The 18657-nt window shown below is 48.0% G+C and overlaps 1 protein-coding gene across 1 annotated transcript in view; it reads left to right on the top strand.

The window, feature by feature from the left end:
• Positions 1-18657, top strand: part of LOC111963004 (spectrin beta chain, non-erythrocytic 1) — a 97563-nt gene that overhangs the window by 8112 nt on the left and 70794 nt on the right. Inside the window, exons 3-10 of the mRNA XM_070443299.1 lie at positions 1212-1259; positions 6634-6807; positions 14170-14273; positions 14652-14732; positions 16749-16864; positions 17083-17195; positions 17606-17793; positions 17991-18108. Coding sequence (XP_070299400.1) covers positions 1212-1259; positions 6634-6807; positions 14170-14273; positions 14652-14732; positions 16749-16864; positions 17083-17195; positions 17606-17793; positions 17991-18108 — 942 coding nt within the window. The remainder of the gene's footprint in view (positions 1-1211; positions 1260-6633; positions 6808-14169; positions 14274-14651; positions 14733-16748; positions 16865-17082; positions 17196-17605; positions 17794-17990; positions 18109-18657) is intronic.

Here is an 18657-nt window from a genome sequence, read left to right as displayed (position 1 = left end):
CACACACACTACACACAACACCGCACACACACACACACACACCACACACTACACACACACACACACACACACACACACACACACACACAGCACACACACACACCACACACACACACACACACATTTACACTTGACTGAGTCATATACAGCACAATGTAATTCATTTAAGCACAGGATATTGGTTGTTGAGTAGAGGCACATCTGTCAGTGTCTTCGTCCAATGGCACCCTATTCCCTATGTAGTGCAGTTCTTTAGACCAGAGCCCCAATGGCCATTTGGGACATAGCAAGTGAAGGGGTGTTGAAGGCTTTAAAGTGTGACTGTGAGCTCCTGCTGCTAACCAATAGGGAGACATAATGCCACCAGTGGGTAGTAGTCAGCCAGGCTGGTCTCATAGACTAGACGTAACATAGTAAATGAATCCAGGACACTCAATTACATTTGGTATGGTTACATCATGTACATAAGACAGAAGGTTACTTAATTAAGGCAAAAAAGAAAGGAGGGGGTTGGTGCGGGTGATGGGTGGCGTACACTCTTAGAAAAAAGGGTTCCAAAAGGGTACTCTTTGGCCATCCCATAGGAGAACCCTTTCTGGGCCAGTAGAACCCTTCTGGTTCAGGTAGAACCTTTTCGGTGTCATGTAGAACCCTCTGTGGAACCAAAAGGTTCTCAAAGGGTTCTCCTATGAAATTCGCAACAAATTGTATGAGTTGCAATTCGTTACTATTATAACGAAATTGATGATGGGCTACCACAAATTAATAGTGTCCTGGATTTGTATTTACTATGTTACGTCTACCCATGAATCCAGGTTGGTAATACACAAGTCACAGTGCTGCAGACATTCTTACGGCTCAGAGTAGGATCATACTTGAAAGACTACTTACTAAGGCCTTGTGATTCTCATGTCTATTCTCAGCTTCAAACTTATTGCACACTCATGCACACACACATATTTTCATACATATACACTCCACAGTGTTCTGCTAGTGGTGCTTGTTTGAACATTTCCAAATAAGTAAACCGGTAACTAATAGGTTATTGCTGCGTTATTACTGGTGTAATCTGGTGATATCTGACCTAGTCTCCTGTATTCCCTCCTCTAGATGAGCGTGAAGCAGTCCAGAAGAGACCTTCACTAAGTGGGTCAACTCCATCCTGTCCGGGTCAGCTGCGGATCTCTGACCTGTACCTGGACCTCAGGGAGGACGTCATGCTCATCAAACTACTGGAGCTCCTCTCTGGAGAGAAACTGGTACCTGGGTATATCTGTGTGTGTGTGTGTGTGTAGTGTGTGTGTGTGTGTGTAGTGTGTGTTAGTGTGTGTGTAGACTTAAGTATTCAGACTCTTTACTAAGTACTTTGTTGAAGCACCTTTGCAGCGATTACAGCCTCGAGTCTTCTTGGTATGACGCTACAAGCTTGGCACACCTGTATTTGTGAGTTTCTCCTCTCAAGCTCTGTCATGTCTAGATGGGGAGCTTCTACACAGCTATATTTAGGTCTCTCCAGAGATGTTCGATCCAGGATTAAGTCCGGGTTCTGGCTGGCCACTCAAGAACTCAGAGACTTGTCCCGAAGCCACTCCTGCATTGTCTTGAATGTGTGCTTAGGGTCGTTGTCCTGTTGGAAGGTGATCTTCGCTGCCAGTCCGAGGTCTGAGAGCTCTGGAGCAGGTTTTTCATCAAGGAATCTCTCTGTACTTTGCTCCTTTCATATTTGCCTCGATCCGACTAGTCTCCCATTCCTGCCGCTGAAAAACATCCTCACAGCATGATTCTGCACCACCATGCTTCACCGTAGGGATGGGTGACAGTTTTCCTCCAGATGTGACGCTTGGCATTCAGGCCAAAGAGTTCAATCTTGGTTTCATCAGATCAGAGAATCTTGTTTCTCATGATCTGAGAGTCTTTAGGTGCTTTTGGCAACTCCAAGCAGGCTGTCTTGTGCCTTTTATAGTGAGGAGTGGCTTCCGTTGGCTGATGTAGAGTGCTGGGCAGGGATGGTTGTTCTTCTGGAAGGTTATCCATCCACAGAGAACTCTAGAGCTCTGTTTGTAACGGTGGTCCTCCTCCTCTTCAACCGAAAGGAGGAGTATTGAGGGAACCAAGGCGCAGCGGGTTGTGAACACATAATATTTATTAAAGACAAGACGAAAACACGAACTTCACTATAAACTAACAAAACAACAACGGAGTAGACAGACCTGACGACGAACCTTACATTAAACACGAGACCCCACGAACAGGGAAAATAGCCTACACATAAAATGACGATGTACAACACAACCGAACAGTCCGTATGGTGCGACAAACACTGACACAGGAGACAACCACCCACAACGAACACTGTGAAACAACCTACCTAAATATGACTCTCAATTAGAGGAACGCCAAACACCTGCCTCTAATTGAGAGCCATACCAGGCAACCCTTAAACCAACATAGAAACAGACAACATAGAATGCCCACCCAAACTCACGTCCTGACCCCTAACACATACACAAACTAACAGAAATAGGTCAGGAACGTGACATAACCCCCGCCCTAAGGTGCAAACTCCGGGCGCACCAGCACAAAGTTCAGGGGAGGGTCTGGGTGGGCTCTGACCACGGTGGTGCTCAGGCTGAGGGCGAGGTCCCACCCCACCATAATCAATCCCCGCTTCTTTATCCCCGCTCACAGATGCCACCCTCCAAATAACACCACCTAAATTAAGGGGCATCATCAGGATAAGGAGCAGCACCGGAATGAGGGGCAACACCGGAATAGAGGCCCACGAGAATGAGGGGCAACACCAGAATGAGGGGCAACACCAGAATGAGGGGGCAACACCAGAATGACTGGCGGATGGCTGGCTGCGGCTCTGTACGCTCTGGCTGGCTGACGGCTCTGGAACGGTCATGCTGGCTGACGGCTCTGGACGGTCATGCGTGCTGACGGCTCTGGACGGTCATGGCTCGCTGACGGCTCTGGACGGTCATGGCTGCGCTGACCGGCTCTGGACGGTCATGGCTCGCTGACGCTCTGGACGGTCATGGCTCGCTGAGGCTCTGGACGGTCATGGCTCGCTGACGGCTCTGGACGGTCATGGCTCGCTGACGGCTCTGGACGGTCATGGTCGGCTGACGGCTCTGGACGGTCATGGCTGGACGGCTCTGGACGCTCATGGCTCACTGACGGCTCTGGACGCTCAATGGCTGGCTGACGCTCTGGACGCTCATGGCTGCTGACGGCTCTGACGCTCATGGCTGCTGACGGCTCTGGACGCTCATGGCTCACTGACGGCTCTGGCAAGATCTTTCGGTTGGCGCTCTGGCAGAGTCCTGTCTGGTTGCGTCTCTGGCAATCCTGTCTGTTGGCGGCTCTGGCAGATCCTGTCTGGTTGGCGGCTCTGCATCTGATCTGTCTGGTTGGCGGCTCTGGCAGATCCTGTCTGGTTGGCGGCTCTGGCAGATCCTGACTGACGACTGGCTCTAGCGGCTCCTGACTGACTATCGGCTCTGACGGCTCGGACAGACGGGCGCTCTAATGGCTCGGGACAGACGGATGGCTCAGACGGGCTGGGAAGACGGATGGCTCAGACGGCGCTGGGAGACGGATGGCTCAGACGGCGCTGGGAGAATGGATGGCTCAGATGGCGCTGCGGAGACGGATGGCTCAAATGGCGCTGGGGAGACGGATGGCTCAGACGGCGCTGGGAGACGGATGGCTCAGACGGCGCTGCGGAGACGGATGGCTCTGGCTGATCCAGTCTGGCGGAAGGCTTTGGCTGCTCCTGTCTGGTGGAAGGCTCTAGCGGCTCGCTGTCTGGCGGAAGGCTTAGCGCTCCTGTCTGGCGGAAGGCTCTGTAGGTCATGGCAGACGGGCCTTTGCATGCGACTCATGGCAGACGGGCGCTTTGAAGGCTCAATACCGACGGGAGTTCATGCGGCGCTTGGCAGACGGAGCAGTTCAGGCGCCGTTGGGCATGACTGCAGAGCTCTGGCCGGCTGAACGCACTGTAGGCCTGGTACGTGGTGCCAGAACTGGAGGCACCGGGACTGGAGACACGCACTTCAGGCTAGTGCGGGAGCAGGGAAGGGCACACTGACCTCTCAAGCGGCACTATAGGCCTGGGTGCGTGTAGCGGCAGCACTGGGTGGCACCGGCTGAGTGCACGCACGCTCAGGACGATACGGGGAAGGAACTGGAGGTGCGTACAGGGCTATGGAGACGCACAGGAGGCTTAGTGCGTGATGCAGGACTGAGGCAGCACTGACCTACTCAGCGCACTACAGGCCGTGTTCATGGTAACACCGTGGGCAATTGTTGGCACGGCTGTTGTCACGCATAGCGGTCTTTAGGTGAGAAGCACAGTGTAGCGGCTAGCGACGCATACTTGGACCTCTTGGCGCGCTGTTTCCAGGAACGTGACGGTCGACCGGTAATGTCTCGTCACCATAGGAAAGATGCCTGGAGGAGGAACAGGGTTCTGGAGTGGCACTGGAAACTGGTGCGTAGTTGTGACTGTGGTACTGGGGCTTGGGCGAAAAGGTGCGCCGGAAATATACCGGACCGGCAAGCGTACTAGGCTCTCTTGAGCATTGAGCCTGCCGAACCTTACCTGGTTGAATGCTCCCTGGTCGCCCGACCGTGGCGGGGAGGAATAACGCCGCACTGCGCTATGTAGGCGACCGGGGAAACATGCTAAGGCAGGTGCGCATGTATGTCGGCCCGAGGAGAACGGCACTGGAGACGCAGACGCGTTGAGCCGGGCCTCATGACACCTGGCTAATGACCCAATCTAGGCCCTACCAGTGCGGGGAGGTGAATACACCGCACCGGGCTATTGGCACACGTACACACAGGAACACGCGGCGCTCTACTGCGTAACACGGTGTTGCCCGTCTCCGCTCTCCACGAGTTAGCGCTTGGTAAAGTGGGCCGCAGGTCTCGCTACCTCCCTTTGGCCACTAGCCGTCTTAGCTCCCCCAAGACATTTTTGGGTTGTAACTGACGGGTTTTCGGCTTCCGTGCTAGAACGTTCCCCTCATAACTCGGTTCCCCTTCTGCCGTTGCTCTCTCTCTCAGTGCCTCAGCTGTTCCTGGAGTGCGATCCTTCCAGCCAGGATCTCTCCCAGGTAGCAACGCTTACGCTCACATAGCATCTCCCAAGTCCAATCCTCCTTCTTGCCCGCGTCCCTTACTCCGTTCCCCGCTGCTTGATTCTGGATATGGTGGGTGGTTCTGTAACGGTGGTCCTCCTCTCTCAACCGAAAAGGAGGAAGTATTGAACGTGGAACGGCCAAGCGGGCAGTCGGGTTGTGAACGACATAGATATTTATAAAGACAAGACGAAAATCACGAACTTCACTGTATAAACAACAAAAACCAACAACCGGAGTAGACAGACCTGAACGAGCGAACTACAATAAACCACGAGCGCACGAACAGGGAAAATAGCCTACAGCATAAAATGACGAATGTACAACACAAACCAGAACCAGGTCCGCCGTGATGGTGCGACAAACCACTGACACAAGGAGACAACGCACCCCAACGAACACTGTGAACAACCTAACCTAATATGACTCTCATTAGAGGAACGGCCAAAACACTGCCGTCTAATTGAGAGCATACGGCAGGCAACCTTAAACCAACATAGAAACAGACAACCTAGAATGCCCAGCAGGCCAAACTCACGTCCTGACGCAAATCACATACAACAAACTAACAGAAATAAGGTCAGGAGCGTGACAGGCTGTTAGAGTGACAATCAGGTTCTTGTCACCTCCCTGACGCAAGCCACCATTCCCCTCCCGCCCTTTTCCCCTTTTTTTTTTTTTTTCCCCCCCTTTTTCCCCCCCCCCCCCGTTTATCCCTCCCTTCCCCTTTTTTTTTTCCCCCCCTTTTTTCCCTTTTCCTTTTACTCGCACCCCTCTCGCCGCCGATGTACTCAGTTTGGCCGGGCTAGCCAGCTCTAGGAAGTAGTCTTGGTGTTTCTAAAACTTCTGCCATTTAAGAATGGTAGTGAGACTGCCAACTGGTGTTTCTTGGGACCTTATCACCTTGGCTGCAAGACATTTTATTTTTCGGTATCCCTTCCCGTATCTGTGCCTCGACACAAATTCTGGTGATCATCGGCTAGACTCTACGGACAATTCATTCCGACCTCATGGAGTTTTTAATTGCTGTCGTGACTGCTGCACTGTGGACGCTTAATCATAAGACAGGTGGGTGTGCCATGCCAATTTCAATTATCCAATCAATTGTACAATTTACCCGGCATGATTGGACTCCAAGATCAGAGTGTTTGTTGAACATCTCAAGGGTAATGATACAATGGAAAGCAGGAATAGTACGCTGAGGGCTCAATTTCGAGTCTCACATTAGCTTTTGTAAATAGGTGTTTCTGTTTTAATCTTTTATAAATTTGCAAAAATGTCTAAAAACCTGTTTTTGCTTTTTCATTATTGGGTATTGTGTGTAGATTGCTAAGGATTTTTTTTATTTAATCAATTTTWGAATAAGTTTGTAACGTAACAAAATGTGGRAAAAGTCAAGGGGTCTGAATACTTTCCGAAGGCACTGYAAATAGCCACACACTACACATGATCTCCCTCTCTCTCCCTCTCTCCCTCCTTCCAGCCCAAGCCCACTAAGGGCCGTATGCGGATCCACTGTCTGGAGAACGTGGACAAGGCCCTGCAGTTCCTCAAGGAGCAGAGGGTCCACCTGGAGAAYATGGGATCATACGACATCGTCGACGGCAACCACCGCCTCATCCTGGGACTCATCTGGACCATCATTCTCAGATTCCAGGTGAGTTAGGATTCTGCTTCTTCTAACTAMCCACTGAAACAACACAGGTTACAAAATGACCTCAATTTAAACCACCTGGTGCATGCCTGGTCCCAGATCTGTTTGTGCTTTATAGCCAACTTCTATGTCCCGGTGGAAAGATAGCACAAACTGATCTGGGACCACCAGCTTAGGTGATCTAATCACTAAAGACAACACTGGTTACACAATKAACTAGAATTCAACATAAATCCCCTCTACCTGGAGCTGTATACAGTCTTGTTTCAGCCAACARCCATCTTTATCTGGTGTTAAAACTAAAACCACATCCCAAACAAAACACCATGTCTGTTTGATTCTTTTATCTGGGCTGAAACAGTGATTATTTTTGAACAGGCTGATACAGTATTTATTTTTAATTTGACATTGTACTGTTATTTTTAGCTTTGCTAGTTCAAACAATATGGCCTAGTTGCTGCATTATTCAATCCATCAAGGAGGAGAGGAGAAAATAGGAAAGAGTTGACTAGCTAGCCTCTGTCTGCATCCCTACGTAGCGTCAGAACAAACGGAGGAGAAGAGAAGCAAAGTGGTGCTAAATTTAGCCTCTGAGGAGCCGTAYGTCTCACAGATAGAATCCCTGTTTYAATTACTGACAGTGTGTTGGTAGTTGGTGGGAAGATGGTAACCTTGATAATTTACAGATGTAACATGCCATGCTCTATCAATTTAACCAAGGTTCAAATTTGCATTACCTTAGGGAGATCTAGTATTGGTTAGGCTTCTTTTTTTAAAAACCTTGTTTTAACTTCTTGCCACTAGGGGGGTGCTATTTCGACATAGCACAAAGTGTGTATCCAATGTAAACGGCCTCGCCTACTCAATTCTGCTCGCTACAAATATGCATATTATCCTTACTATTGGATAGAAAACACTCTCTATGTTTCTAAAAGCCGTTGGAATTATGTCTGTAAGTTGAAACAGAACTCGACTTAGAGCACTTGTTCCTATGTCGTGTGTGAGAATGGGAAATTTTATCATCTGCTTTGAGACCTGTCTTTAACTTTGCCTGTCTTCTATTGGTTGAGATGCACTGCATCCGCCTTCCCCTCTGGCTGTTAGCGATAGGGAGAGTTGAGAAATGACGTCTCTAGTGTAGTTCCCAAAGTTTAATAAAATTGATTGGAACCGAGGTGCGTCCGACCTTTTGGACTGTCCGGCGCTGACGCACAAAGAGGCGGTCTTGGCATGTCTTTTGAAGAACGTCTTGGTTTTAGCGTCCTAGAAGTATCTCGGCTCTGTTTTCGTCGCTATGGCTTTAAAGACATCATATGATCTTGTTAATTTGAACCGAATTATCACAGTTTAGGTCCAGTATTTGCCGATTTTCAGGTATTTATTTCTATGGCGCTGTAGAAACGTGGGTGTCTCTCTCTCGAATGCCATTTTCTGTACACGCTAATGCAACGTCGAGGGACAACATTCTCCAACCCAGCAACGATCTTTTGGCCAACGGGACCCTTTTCACAAGATTCTGATGGGAGTTCACGCTAATAGTAGGTACTATTTATGCTGATTAAAACGTGTTCTGTTGAAAAGAAAAATGTATTAGAACGCGCATTATTTTCCATGTAGCGTTGTATTGGTACCCAGTCATTGGCGCAGTTAAGGTTATTTTAAAAATGTTAATTCAGCGATTGCATTAAGAACTAATTTCTCTTTCAATTGCTGTCCAACCTGTTATTTTTTTTGTCAAGTTTATGAATAGTTTTCGATAGGATTAGGTGCCTTTCCAAAATGGCGCCGGACAGATTGCTTGATTTTTGCCCACTAAACACGTTGTGTAACCACGAATTGTGCGGCTAAGTATGCACATTTTCGAAACAAACTATATGGCATTTGTGTAATTGAATGTTACAGATCTGTCATACTGAAAATTCTGAGAAGGTTAGTGAAAAAATTTGATAGCGTTTGTGGTTGTTATAACGTTATTGCGTAATTTTTGGCTTGAATCAATGCCTACTGTGTGACTTGACTTGTAGTAAGCTAAGAAACGCTATATTGTGTTTTCGCTGTTAAAACACTTAGAAATCTGACATATTGGCTATTATTCACATGATCTGTGTCTTTCATCTGCTGTACGCTGTGTATTTTTAAGAAAATGTTTTATGATGAGTAATTAGCTAATAACACGATGGTCTCGCCTGTATTCCTAGTCATTTTAGTGAATGTTGTAGGGGGCTGCAATTGACTATGATTTATACCTGAATGATGCACATTTTTCTAAACTTAAAACCCTATGCTATGGCACAATAAATTGTTATCAGACTGTCATCTGATGAGAAATTGTTTCTTGGTTAGTGGTTATGTTATACTAGTTATCTTGTCGACATTTTGATTAGCTACTGATGCAGTTACTAATATTAAATATTTTGGTCTGGAGTAAAAAAAGTGGTATGTTCTTTTGCCTAACGTGGTTAGCTAATAGATTTACATATGTGTCGTCTTCCCTGTAAAACATTTAAAAAATCAGAGATGATGGCTTGAATTACACAAGATCTGTATCTTCATTTTGGTGATCCTCTGATTGTGATTTCATGAAACTTTATTTTTTATGAATATCCCGTGTAACTTTAGGCTAGGCTATGCTAGTCAGCTTTTGTGATGGGGGGGATCCCGGTATCCGGGTTTGTGAGGCGTTAGAGTTAACTGTTTTACCCTCATTACTAATAAATATAACTCTTCATATTTTAACCTAAAATAAGAAAATAGGCAGTTTATGTCTAAACATTCTCCCATTCTAAAATATACAATATGTACACTATAACACGTGCATGTTGTCACGGTTGTGTGGAGGACGGACAAGGCTGCAGCGTGATTAAAGTTCCACATCTTTATTTACGCAAACTTCCAAACAAACAGCAAACAACAACGAACCGGACCATCAGAGGTGCCACGTGCACTAACTCAATGTAACGGCGTGAAGAGGAGGAGCAGGGATTGAAACAAATGCAGCGCTGATTTTACATTATTTATTAAAAGAAACCACGAAAACACGAACTTCCACTTGAAACTAAACCAACACACAAACGGAAGTAGACAGACCTGGACGACGAACTTACATGAATCACGAAGAACTCACCGAACAGGAAAATGACTACACACAAAATGACGAACGAACAAAACAGTCCCGTATGGTGCAACACAGACACAGGAGACAACCACCCGATCGTGGACCACCTACCTTATATGATTCTCAATCAGAGGAGATGACAACTGCCTCTATTAGAAACCATATTAGGTACCCATTAACCAACATAGAACAGAAAACATAGCCTGCCCCACCCAAACTCACGTCCTGACCAACGTAAACACTACAAAAACTAACCAGAAAACACGGTTCAGGAACGTGAGCAATAACCCCCCCCTTAGGTGCGAACTCCGGGCGACCAGCACAAGTCTAGGGGGAGGGTCAGGGTGGGCTCTGACCACGGTGGTGGCTCAGCTCTGGGCGAGGTCCCCCCCACCATAGTCAATCCCCAGCTTACTCTCCCCCTCAGAATGACACCCTCTTTATCCTACCCACCTACTATATCAAGGCAACCACAAAAAAGAGGACGGCCCTGGGACAGTATAGCTCAGGCAGAGAGGTAGGTCAGGATAGAGAGGTAGCTCAGTAGGGTAGGTAGCTTCAGGATAGAGAGGTAGCTCAAGATAGAGGGGCAACTCCGGACTGAAGGGCAGCTCCGGACAGAGAGACAGCCTCTGGACCGAGGGGTAGTTCTGGATACATGGCAGCTCTGGACGCTCATATGACTAGCTGACGGCTCTGGACGCTCATGGCTGGCTGACGGCTTGACGCTCATGGCTGCTGACGGCTCTGGACGCCTCATCTGCGGCTGGCTGACGGCTCTGGACGCTCATGGGCTGGCTGACTAGCTTCTGGGCGCTCATGGCTCGCTGACGGCTCTGGACGCTCATGGCGCTGACGGCTCTGGACGCTCATGGCTCTCTGACGGCTCTGCGCTGCTCATGGCGGCTGACGGTGCTTCAGCTCATGGCTGCTGCGCTCTGGACGCTCATGAATCACTGGGCGCTCTAGGTCCTGTCTGGTTGGCGGTCTGGCAGTCCTGTCTGGTTGGCGGCTCTGGCAGATCCTGTCTGGTTGGCGGCTCTGGCAGATTCCTGTCTGGTTGGGGCTCTGGCAGATCCTGTCTGACGAATGGCTCTCAGGCAGCTCCTGACTGACTATCGGCTCTGCCGGCTCGGACAGGACGGGCGGCTCTAATGGCTCGGTGACAGACGGATGGCTCACGACGCGACTGGCGCACGGATGGCTCAGACGCGCTGGGAGACGGATGGCTGCAGATGGCGCTGGGGGAGACGGATCGGCTCAGATGGCGCTGGGGGAGGATGGCTCAGATGGCTGGGCGAGATGGATGGCTCTGGCGGATAAGGCGCACTGTAGACTGGTGCGTGGTGCCGGAACTGGAGGCACCGGGCTAGGGACGCACTTCTGCTAGTGCGGGAGAGCGGACAGGGCACACGTGGACTCTCAAAGCGTACTATTTGCTTTTGGGTGCGTGGTGTACCGGCACTGGTGGCCCGGGCTGAGGGCCGCACATACAGGACGAGTACGTGGAGAAGGAACAGTGTGTACAGGGCTCTGGACGCACAGGGCTTAGTGCCTGGTGCCGGAACTGGAGGCACTGGCTGGAGACACGCACATAGAAGAGTGCGTGGAGGAGGAACAGGGCTCTGAAAAACGCACTGGAAAGCCTGGTGGCGTGGTGTAGGCACTGGTGGTACTGGGCTGGCAGCCGGGGAGGTACGCGCCGGAAATACCGGACCGTGCAGGCGTAACTGGCTCCCTTGAGCATTGAGCCTGCCCAACCTTACCTGGGTTGAATGCTCCCCGTCGCCGCCAGTGCGGGAGGTGGAATAACCCGCACGGGCTATGTAGCGCGGGGACACCATGCGTAAGGCTGGTGCCGATGTAAGCCGGCCGAGGAGACGCCACTGGTGGCCAGATATGTAGAGCGGCTTCATGGCACTTGGCTCAATGCCCAATCTAGCCTACCAGTGCGGGAGGGGTGGAATAACCGCACCGGACTATGCACACGTACGGGAACACCGTGCGCTCTACTGCGTAACACGGCTCTGCCCCGTACCCCTGCTTCCAACGGTTAGCCTGGGAAGTGGGCGCAGGTCTCCTACCTTCCCTTGGCCACTACCTCTTCCACCCCCAAGAAGTTGGGGTTTTTCGCGTAACCTTCAAACTCCGGTTTGCGCTTGATTCTCCGGCTTCCAGCCACGTCTCCTTGCTGCCCTCCTCATATCGCCGCCTCTCTGCTTTCGCTGCCTCCAGCTCAGCTTTGGGACGGCGATATTCTCCCCGGCTGTGCCAATGGACCTTTTCGTCAATTTCTCCCCAACTCCAATAATCCTGTGTAGCAGGCCACTGCTCGAATTCGCGCTGCTTGGTTCTGGTTTGGTGGGTGGTTCTGTAACGGCGTTCCTCTCCTCTTCATCCGAAGAGGAGGAGCAGGGATTGAACCAAAATGCAGCGTCTTGATTGACATTATTTATTAAAGAAAACACGAAAACACGAACTTCACTTGAAACTACAAAACAACAAACGGAGTAGACAGACTGGACGACGAACTACATGAAACACGAAGAACTCACGACAGGAAAATGACTACACAAATGACGAACGAACGAAAACGTCCCGTATGGTGCAACACAGACACAGGAGACAACCACCACGACAAACAATGTGACAACACCTCCTTAATATGTTCTCAATCAAGGAGATGAAAACCACCTGCCTCTAATTGAGACCATATTGGTACCCATTAACCAACATAGAACAGAAAACATAGAACTGCCCACCAACTCCACGTCCTGAACAAACTAACACATCACAAAAACTAACAGAACACAGGTCAGGAACGTGACACTCAAAACAATATCACACAAAAACACAGGTGGGAAAAAGGCTACCTAAATATGATCCCCAATTAGAGCAACGATTACCAGCTGACCCTAATTGGGAACCATACCAAGCACACCAACATAGAAAACATATACTAGATTCCCCCTAGGCGTATTTGACATGTGTCACGAGCCCTTGGTTCTCTATGGTGTAGTAGGTTAGGGCGTGACACATGTATAATACGCCGAACACAACAGGTGTAGACCTTACCGTGAAATGCTTACTTACAGCCATTAACCAACAATGCTGATTTTTTTTTGAAGTAAGAAATAATATTTTTAGGGCCTTCCTCTGACATCGCCTGTTATAGAGGTCCTGGATGGCAGGACGCTTGGCCCCAGTGATATGCTTGGTCTTATGCACTACCCTCTGTAGCGCCTTGCGGTTGGAGGCCGAGCAGTTGCCATACCAAGCAGTGATGCACCAGTCAGGATGCTCTCGATGCTGCAGCTGTAGAACCTTTTGAGGATCTGAGGACCCATGCCAAAGCTTCCTGCCATCCAGGACCTCTATACCAAGCGGTGTCAGAGGAAGGCTTTAAAATTGTCAAAGACTCCAGCCACAATAGTCATAGATTGTTCTCTCTGCTACCGCATGGCAAGTGGTACCAGGGCGCCAAGTCTAGGTCCAAGAGGCTTCTAAACAGCTTCTACCCCCAAGCTATAGGACTCCTGAACCTCTAATCAAATGGCTATTTGCATTGCACCCCCCCCCCCCCCCCCCCCCCTTTACACTGCTGCTACTCTCTGTTATTATCATGTAAATAATGTCCCTTTAACAACTCTACCTACATGTACATATTACCTCAATTACCTCGACTAACTGGTGCCCCCGCACATTGACTCTGTACCGGTACCCCCTGTATATAGTCTCGCTATTGTTATTTTACTCCTGCTGTTTAATTATTTATTTATTTAATTTCTTATTCATATTTTTTTTAGGTCTTAATTTGATATCAAATATTTTTCTACTTGTTGTTTATTTTGTATTTTTTAAACGTTAATATTTGTATTTATTATTATTTTTTTTAGCTGCGTTGTTGGTTAAGGGCTTGTAATTAAGCATTTTCACTGTAAGGTCTACACCTGTTTTAAGGGCTTGTAATTAAGCAATTTTACTGTAAGGTCTACACCTGTTTTAAGGGCTTGTAAGTAAGCATTTTCACTGTAAGGTCTACACCTGTTGAATTCGGCGCATGTGACAAATACAATTTGATTTGAGTTGAATAGGCGTTGTCGTGCGCTCTTCACAACTGTCTTGGTGTCCGTCAACATGTAGGTTTTGTTATGTCTGTTTTGTCTCCACGTAAGACCTATCTAGTCTAGTGTAAATTCCATATTCATTACTGTAGTTGACTCTCTGTCCCTCCTGTCCCTGTTCGACAGATCCAAGACATTGTGGTGGAGATGGGACAGGTAGACGGGACTCAACGGGAGAGCCGCACAGCCAAGGACGCTCTGCTACTCTGGTGCCAGATGAAGACTGCCGGGTGAGTAAAAAAAGGCGAATCCAAAGCAATTTCCAGAAACTGTCAGTATTGACAGAGAAACTTGGTGGCCCATGTGACAATAGAACCCACATAAAGAAATGAGAGGCCCACACACAGAATATTGCTACTCCCCATCCCCTATATACAACACTTCAACATATATAGGCCTTCAAAGTCTTTGTCAGGTCAGTAGAACCCACAGCCCTGATCTTGCCAACACCATGCTCTAACTCACTGAGACATTGGAACCACAAAAGGATAAAGCCAGGTTCATTGGAGATTAGTGTATCTTATTAGTCCTGTTAGCTACTGGGATCAGTTTGTGATTGAGGTCAGTCCGGGATATTGACTCTTGTCCTTCCTGTTGTGTTTCTACAGATATCCAAACGTAAACATCACCAACTTCACCACCAGTTGGAAAGACGGCATGGCGTTCAGCGCTCTCATACACAAACACAGGTAAGAAAAGATAGAATCACATATCATGCACAATAGCTGTGCCAGAATGATATCATTGGTTACAACCTGGTTGTAACAGAACCATATACACTATATATACAAAAGGACACGCATTCAAATTAGTGGATTCGACTGTTTCAGCCACACCCATTGCTGACAGATGTATGAAATTAAGCACACAGCCATGCAATCGCCATAGACAAATATTGRCAGTAGAATGGCCTTACTGAAGAGCTCAGAGACTTTCAACGTAGCACCGTCATAGGATGCCACCTTTCCAACAAGTCAGTTTGTCAAATTTMTGCCCTGCTAGAGCTGCCCTGGTCAACTGTAAGTGTGGTTATTTTGAAGTGAAAAAGTCTAGGAGCAACAACRGCTCAGCCGCGAAGTGGTAGGACACACAAGCTCATAGAATGGGACCGCCGAGTGCTGAAGCACGTAGCGTGTAAATAAMATTTGTCCTCGGTTGCAACACTCACTACCKTGTTCCARACTGCCTCTGGAAGCAACGGCAGCACAATAACTGTTCGTCGGGAGCTTCATGAAATGTGTTTGAATGGCCGAGCAGCTGCACACAAGCCTAAGATCACCATGCGCAATGCCGAGCATCGACTGGAGTGGTGTAAATCTCGCTGCCATTGGACTCTGGAGCAGTGGAAACGCGTTCTCTGGCGTGATGAATCAGACTTTACCATCTGGCGGTCCGACGGATGAATCTGGGTTAGGCGGATGCCAGACGAACTTAATTCCAGTGAAGGAAATCTTAATGCTACAGCATACAATTACATTATAGACGATTCTGTGCTTCCAACTTTGTGGCAGCACTTTGGGGAAGGCCCTTTCCTGTTTCAGCATGACAATGCCCCCGTGCACAAAGCGAGATCCGTACAGAAATGGTCTGTCGAGATCAGTGGGGAAGAACTTGACTGGCCTGCACAGAGCACTGACCTCAACCCGATTGAGCACCTTTGGGATGAATTGGAACGCCGACTGCGAGCCAATCCTAATCGGCTAAAATCAGTACCTGACCTCACTAATGCTCTTGTGACTGGAAGCAAGTCTCCACAGCGATGTTCCAACATCTAGTGGAAAGCCTTCACAGAAGAGTGGAGGCTGTTCTCTCTCTCTCTGTCTCTCTCTTCTCTCTCTCTCTCTCTCTCTCTCTCTCTCTCTCTCTCTCTCTCTTCTCTCTCTCCTTCTCCTCCTTTCTTTTTCTTTCTTTCTTTCTTTTCCTCTCACTTTCTTTCCTCTCTGTCTCTCTCTCTCTCTTTCCCTCTCTCTCTCTTTCCCTCTCTTCTCTCTTTCCATCTTCTCCTCTCTCTCTCTTTTCTCTCTCTCTCTCTCTCCTTTTTCTCTCTCTCTCTCTCTCTCTCTCTCTCTCTTCTCTCTCTCTCTCTCTCAGGATTCAATTCAATTCAATTCAATTGAAGGTCTTTATTGGCATGGAAAACATATGTTTACATTGCCAAAACAAGTGCAAGTTGCAATGCTCACTGAGTCTGTACATAGTCAAAGCTTTCCTTAAGTTTGGGTCAGTTACAGTGGTCAGGTATTCTGCCACTGTGTACTCTCTGTTCAGGGCAAAATTGCAATCTAGTTTGCTCTGTTATTTTGTATTTTTTTCCCAATAGGTCAAGTAATTATCTTTTTGTTTTCTCATGATTTGGTTGGGTCTAATTTTGATGCTGTCCTGGGTCTTTGTGGGGTCTGTTTGTGTTTGTGAATTTAGCTATGGAAGGTTTGGGAATCGCTTCCTTTTAGGTGGTTGTAGAATTTAAYGTCTCTTTTCTGGATTTTGATCATTAGCGTGTATCGGCCTAATTCTGCTCTGCATGCATTATTTGGTGTTTTACATAATACACTGAGGATATTTTTGCAGAATTCTGTATGCAGTCTCAATTTGGTGTTTGTCCCATTTAAAAAAAATMTTGGTTGGTGGGCGGACCYCAGACCTCAAAACCATGAAGGGCAATGGGTTCTATAACTGATCCTCATTGTTATGTTTCTCTCTCTCAGACCAGACCTGGTGGACTATAGTGGCCTGAAGAGGTCCAATCCAACCCATAACCTTCAGAATGCCTTCAATGTAGCAGAGCAGACGCTTGGAGTAGCAAAACTGTTAGACCCTGAAGGTGAGTGACAATGTGCTGTTCCCTCAATCTAGAACTAAGAACCGGTTTCCTGGWCCCAGATTAAGCCGAGTCATGGACTAAAAAGCATACTCAATGGAACATCTCAGTAGAAAATCCTTTTCAGTCCAGGACCCTCTGTTCGGGAAACCGGCCCTTTCATTCTTTATGGGCTGAGCTCAAGGTGATCTTCTAGTTCTGACTGTCTGTCTGTATTACAGATGTGTTCACAGAGAACCCAGATGAGAAGTCCATCATCACATACGTTGTGGCTTTCTACCACTACTTCTCCAAGATGAAGGCATTAGCGGTGGAGGGGAAGAGAGTTGGCAAGGTGAGGATGGGAAAAATAATGTACTGTGTTTGTGTGTGTAACTGGCGTGTGTGTGTGTGTGTGTGTGTGTGTGTGTGTGTGTGTGTGTGTGTGTGTGTGTGTGTGTGTGTGTGTGTGTGTGTGTGTGTGTGTGTGTGTGTGTGTGTGTGTGTGTGTGTGTGTGTGTGTGTGTGTGTGTGTGTGTGTGTGTGTGTGTGTGTGTAAATTTGTGCATGCATTGTTTCATGTGACAGTATTACATGTCTCTTATACACATCTAGATGTGTATAAGAGACAGGTGTGTGTGTGTGTGTGTGTGTGTGTGTGTGTGTGTGTGTGTGTGTGTGTGTAAATTTGTGCATGCATTGTTTCATGTGACAGTATTACACCCTAGTGTTTGAGTAAACTAACCCTCTGTATCCATCCTCTAGGTACTAGACCATGCCATAGAGACAGAGAAGATGATTGACAAGTACGAAACCCTGTCGTCAGACCTGCTGATATGGATACAGCAGACCATCATCGTCCTGAACAACCGTAAACTGGCCAACTCTCTTACTGGGGTCCAACAGCAGCTCCAATCCTTCAACTCCTACCGCATAGTGGAGAAACCACCCAAGTCAGTCACATCAACCTGCCGTATTACTATATGGCTCAACTAGGGTTGCACAATTCCAGAAACGTTCCCTAAAAAAAATCWAGGTTTTATAGAAATTCTCCAAGATTCTTATAACTTGGGAATTTTTGGGAATTTCCCCCATCTTTTAAAATAATATATTCTGGTTCTGACACATTGTTTTGTCTGTGATGTTCCAGGTTCCAGGAGAAAGGTAATCTGGAGGTGCTGTTGTTCACCATCCAGAGTCGTATGAGAGCCAACAACCAGAGAGTCTATACCCCCAAGGAGGGGGCTCTAGTGGCTGATCTCAACAGGGTGAGGAATATAAACTTGCAGGAATACTAAAATGAAGGGAGGTTTAATCTAGTGGGCTGGTTCAGGACTTACTTACGCTATGGGGCGTCATCGGAATGCAGGGATGGAGGAGACCGAGGCAGTAGATCGAGCACTGGGTGATTTATTCATGAACAAAGACACAAGAATGACTGAATCTTAACAAAGTCTTACAGTAGCCTGTTGACAGTGAAATAAACTGTCCATGTCTGTGCATCTCCTCCCGTTGGACTGCACCGGATTTGACAGTTCTTGCTGTGAGATTACCCCACTTTTCCACCAAGGCACCTGCAAGTTCCCGGACATTTCTGGGGGGAATGGCCCTAGCCCTCACCTTCCGATCCAACAGGTCCCAGACGTGCTCAATGGGATTGAGATCTGAGCTTTTCGCTGGCCATGGCAGAACACTGACATTCCTGTCTYGCAGGAAATCAGTCACGGAATGAGCAGTATGGCTGGTGGCATTGTCATGCTGGAGGGTCATGTCAGGATGAGCCTGCAGGAAGGGTACCACATGAGGGAGGAGGATGT

The sequence above is a fragment of the Salvelinus sp. IW2-2015 genome, linkage group LG4q.2 (genome assembly GCF_002910315.2).
Source record: "Salvelinus sp. IW2-2015 linkage group LG4q.2, ASM291031v2, whole genome shotgun sequence".
Taxonomy (NCBI): Eukaryota; Metazoa; Chordata; class Actinopteri; order Salmoniformes; family Salmonidae; genus Salvelinus; species Salvelinus sp. IW2-2015.
The sequence above is the reverse complement of the archived record's forward strand: the minus strand, read 5'-3'. Positions and strand labels throughout refer to the sequence as shown.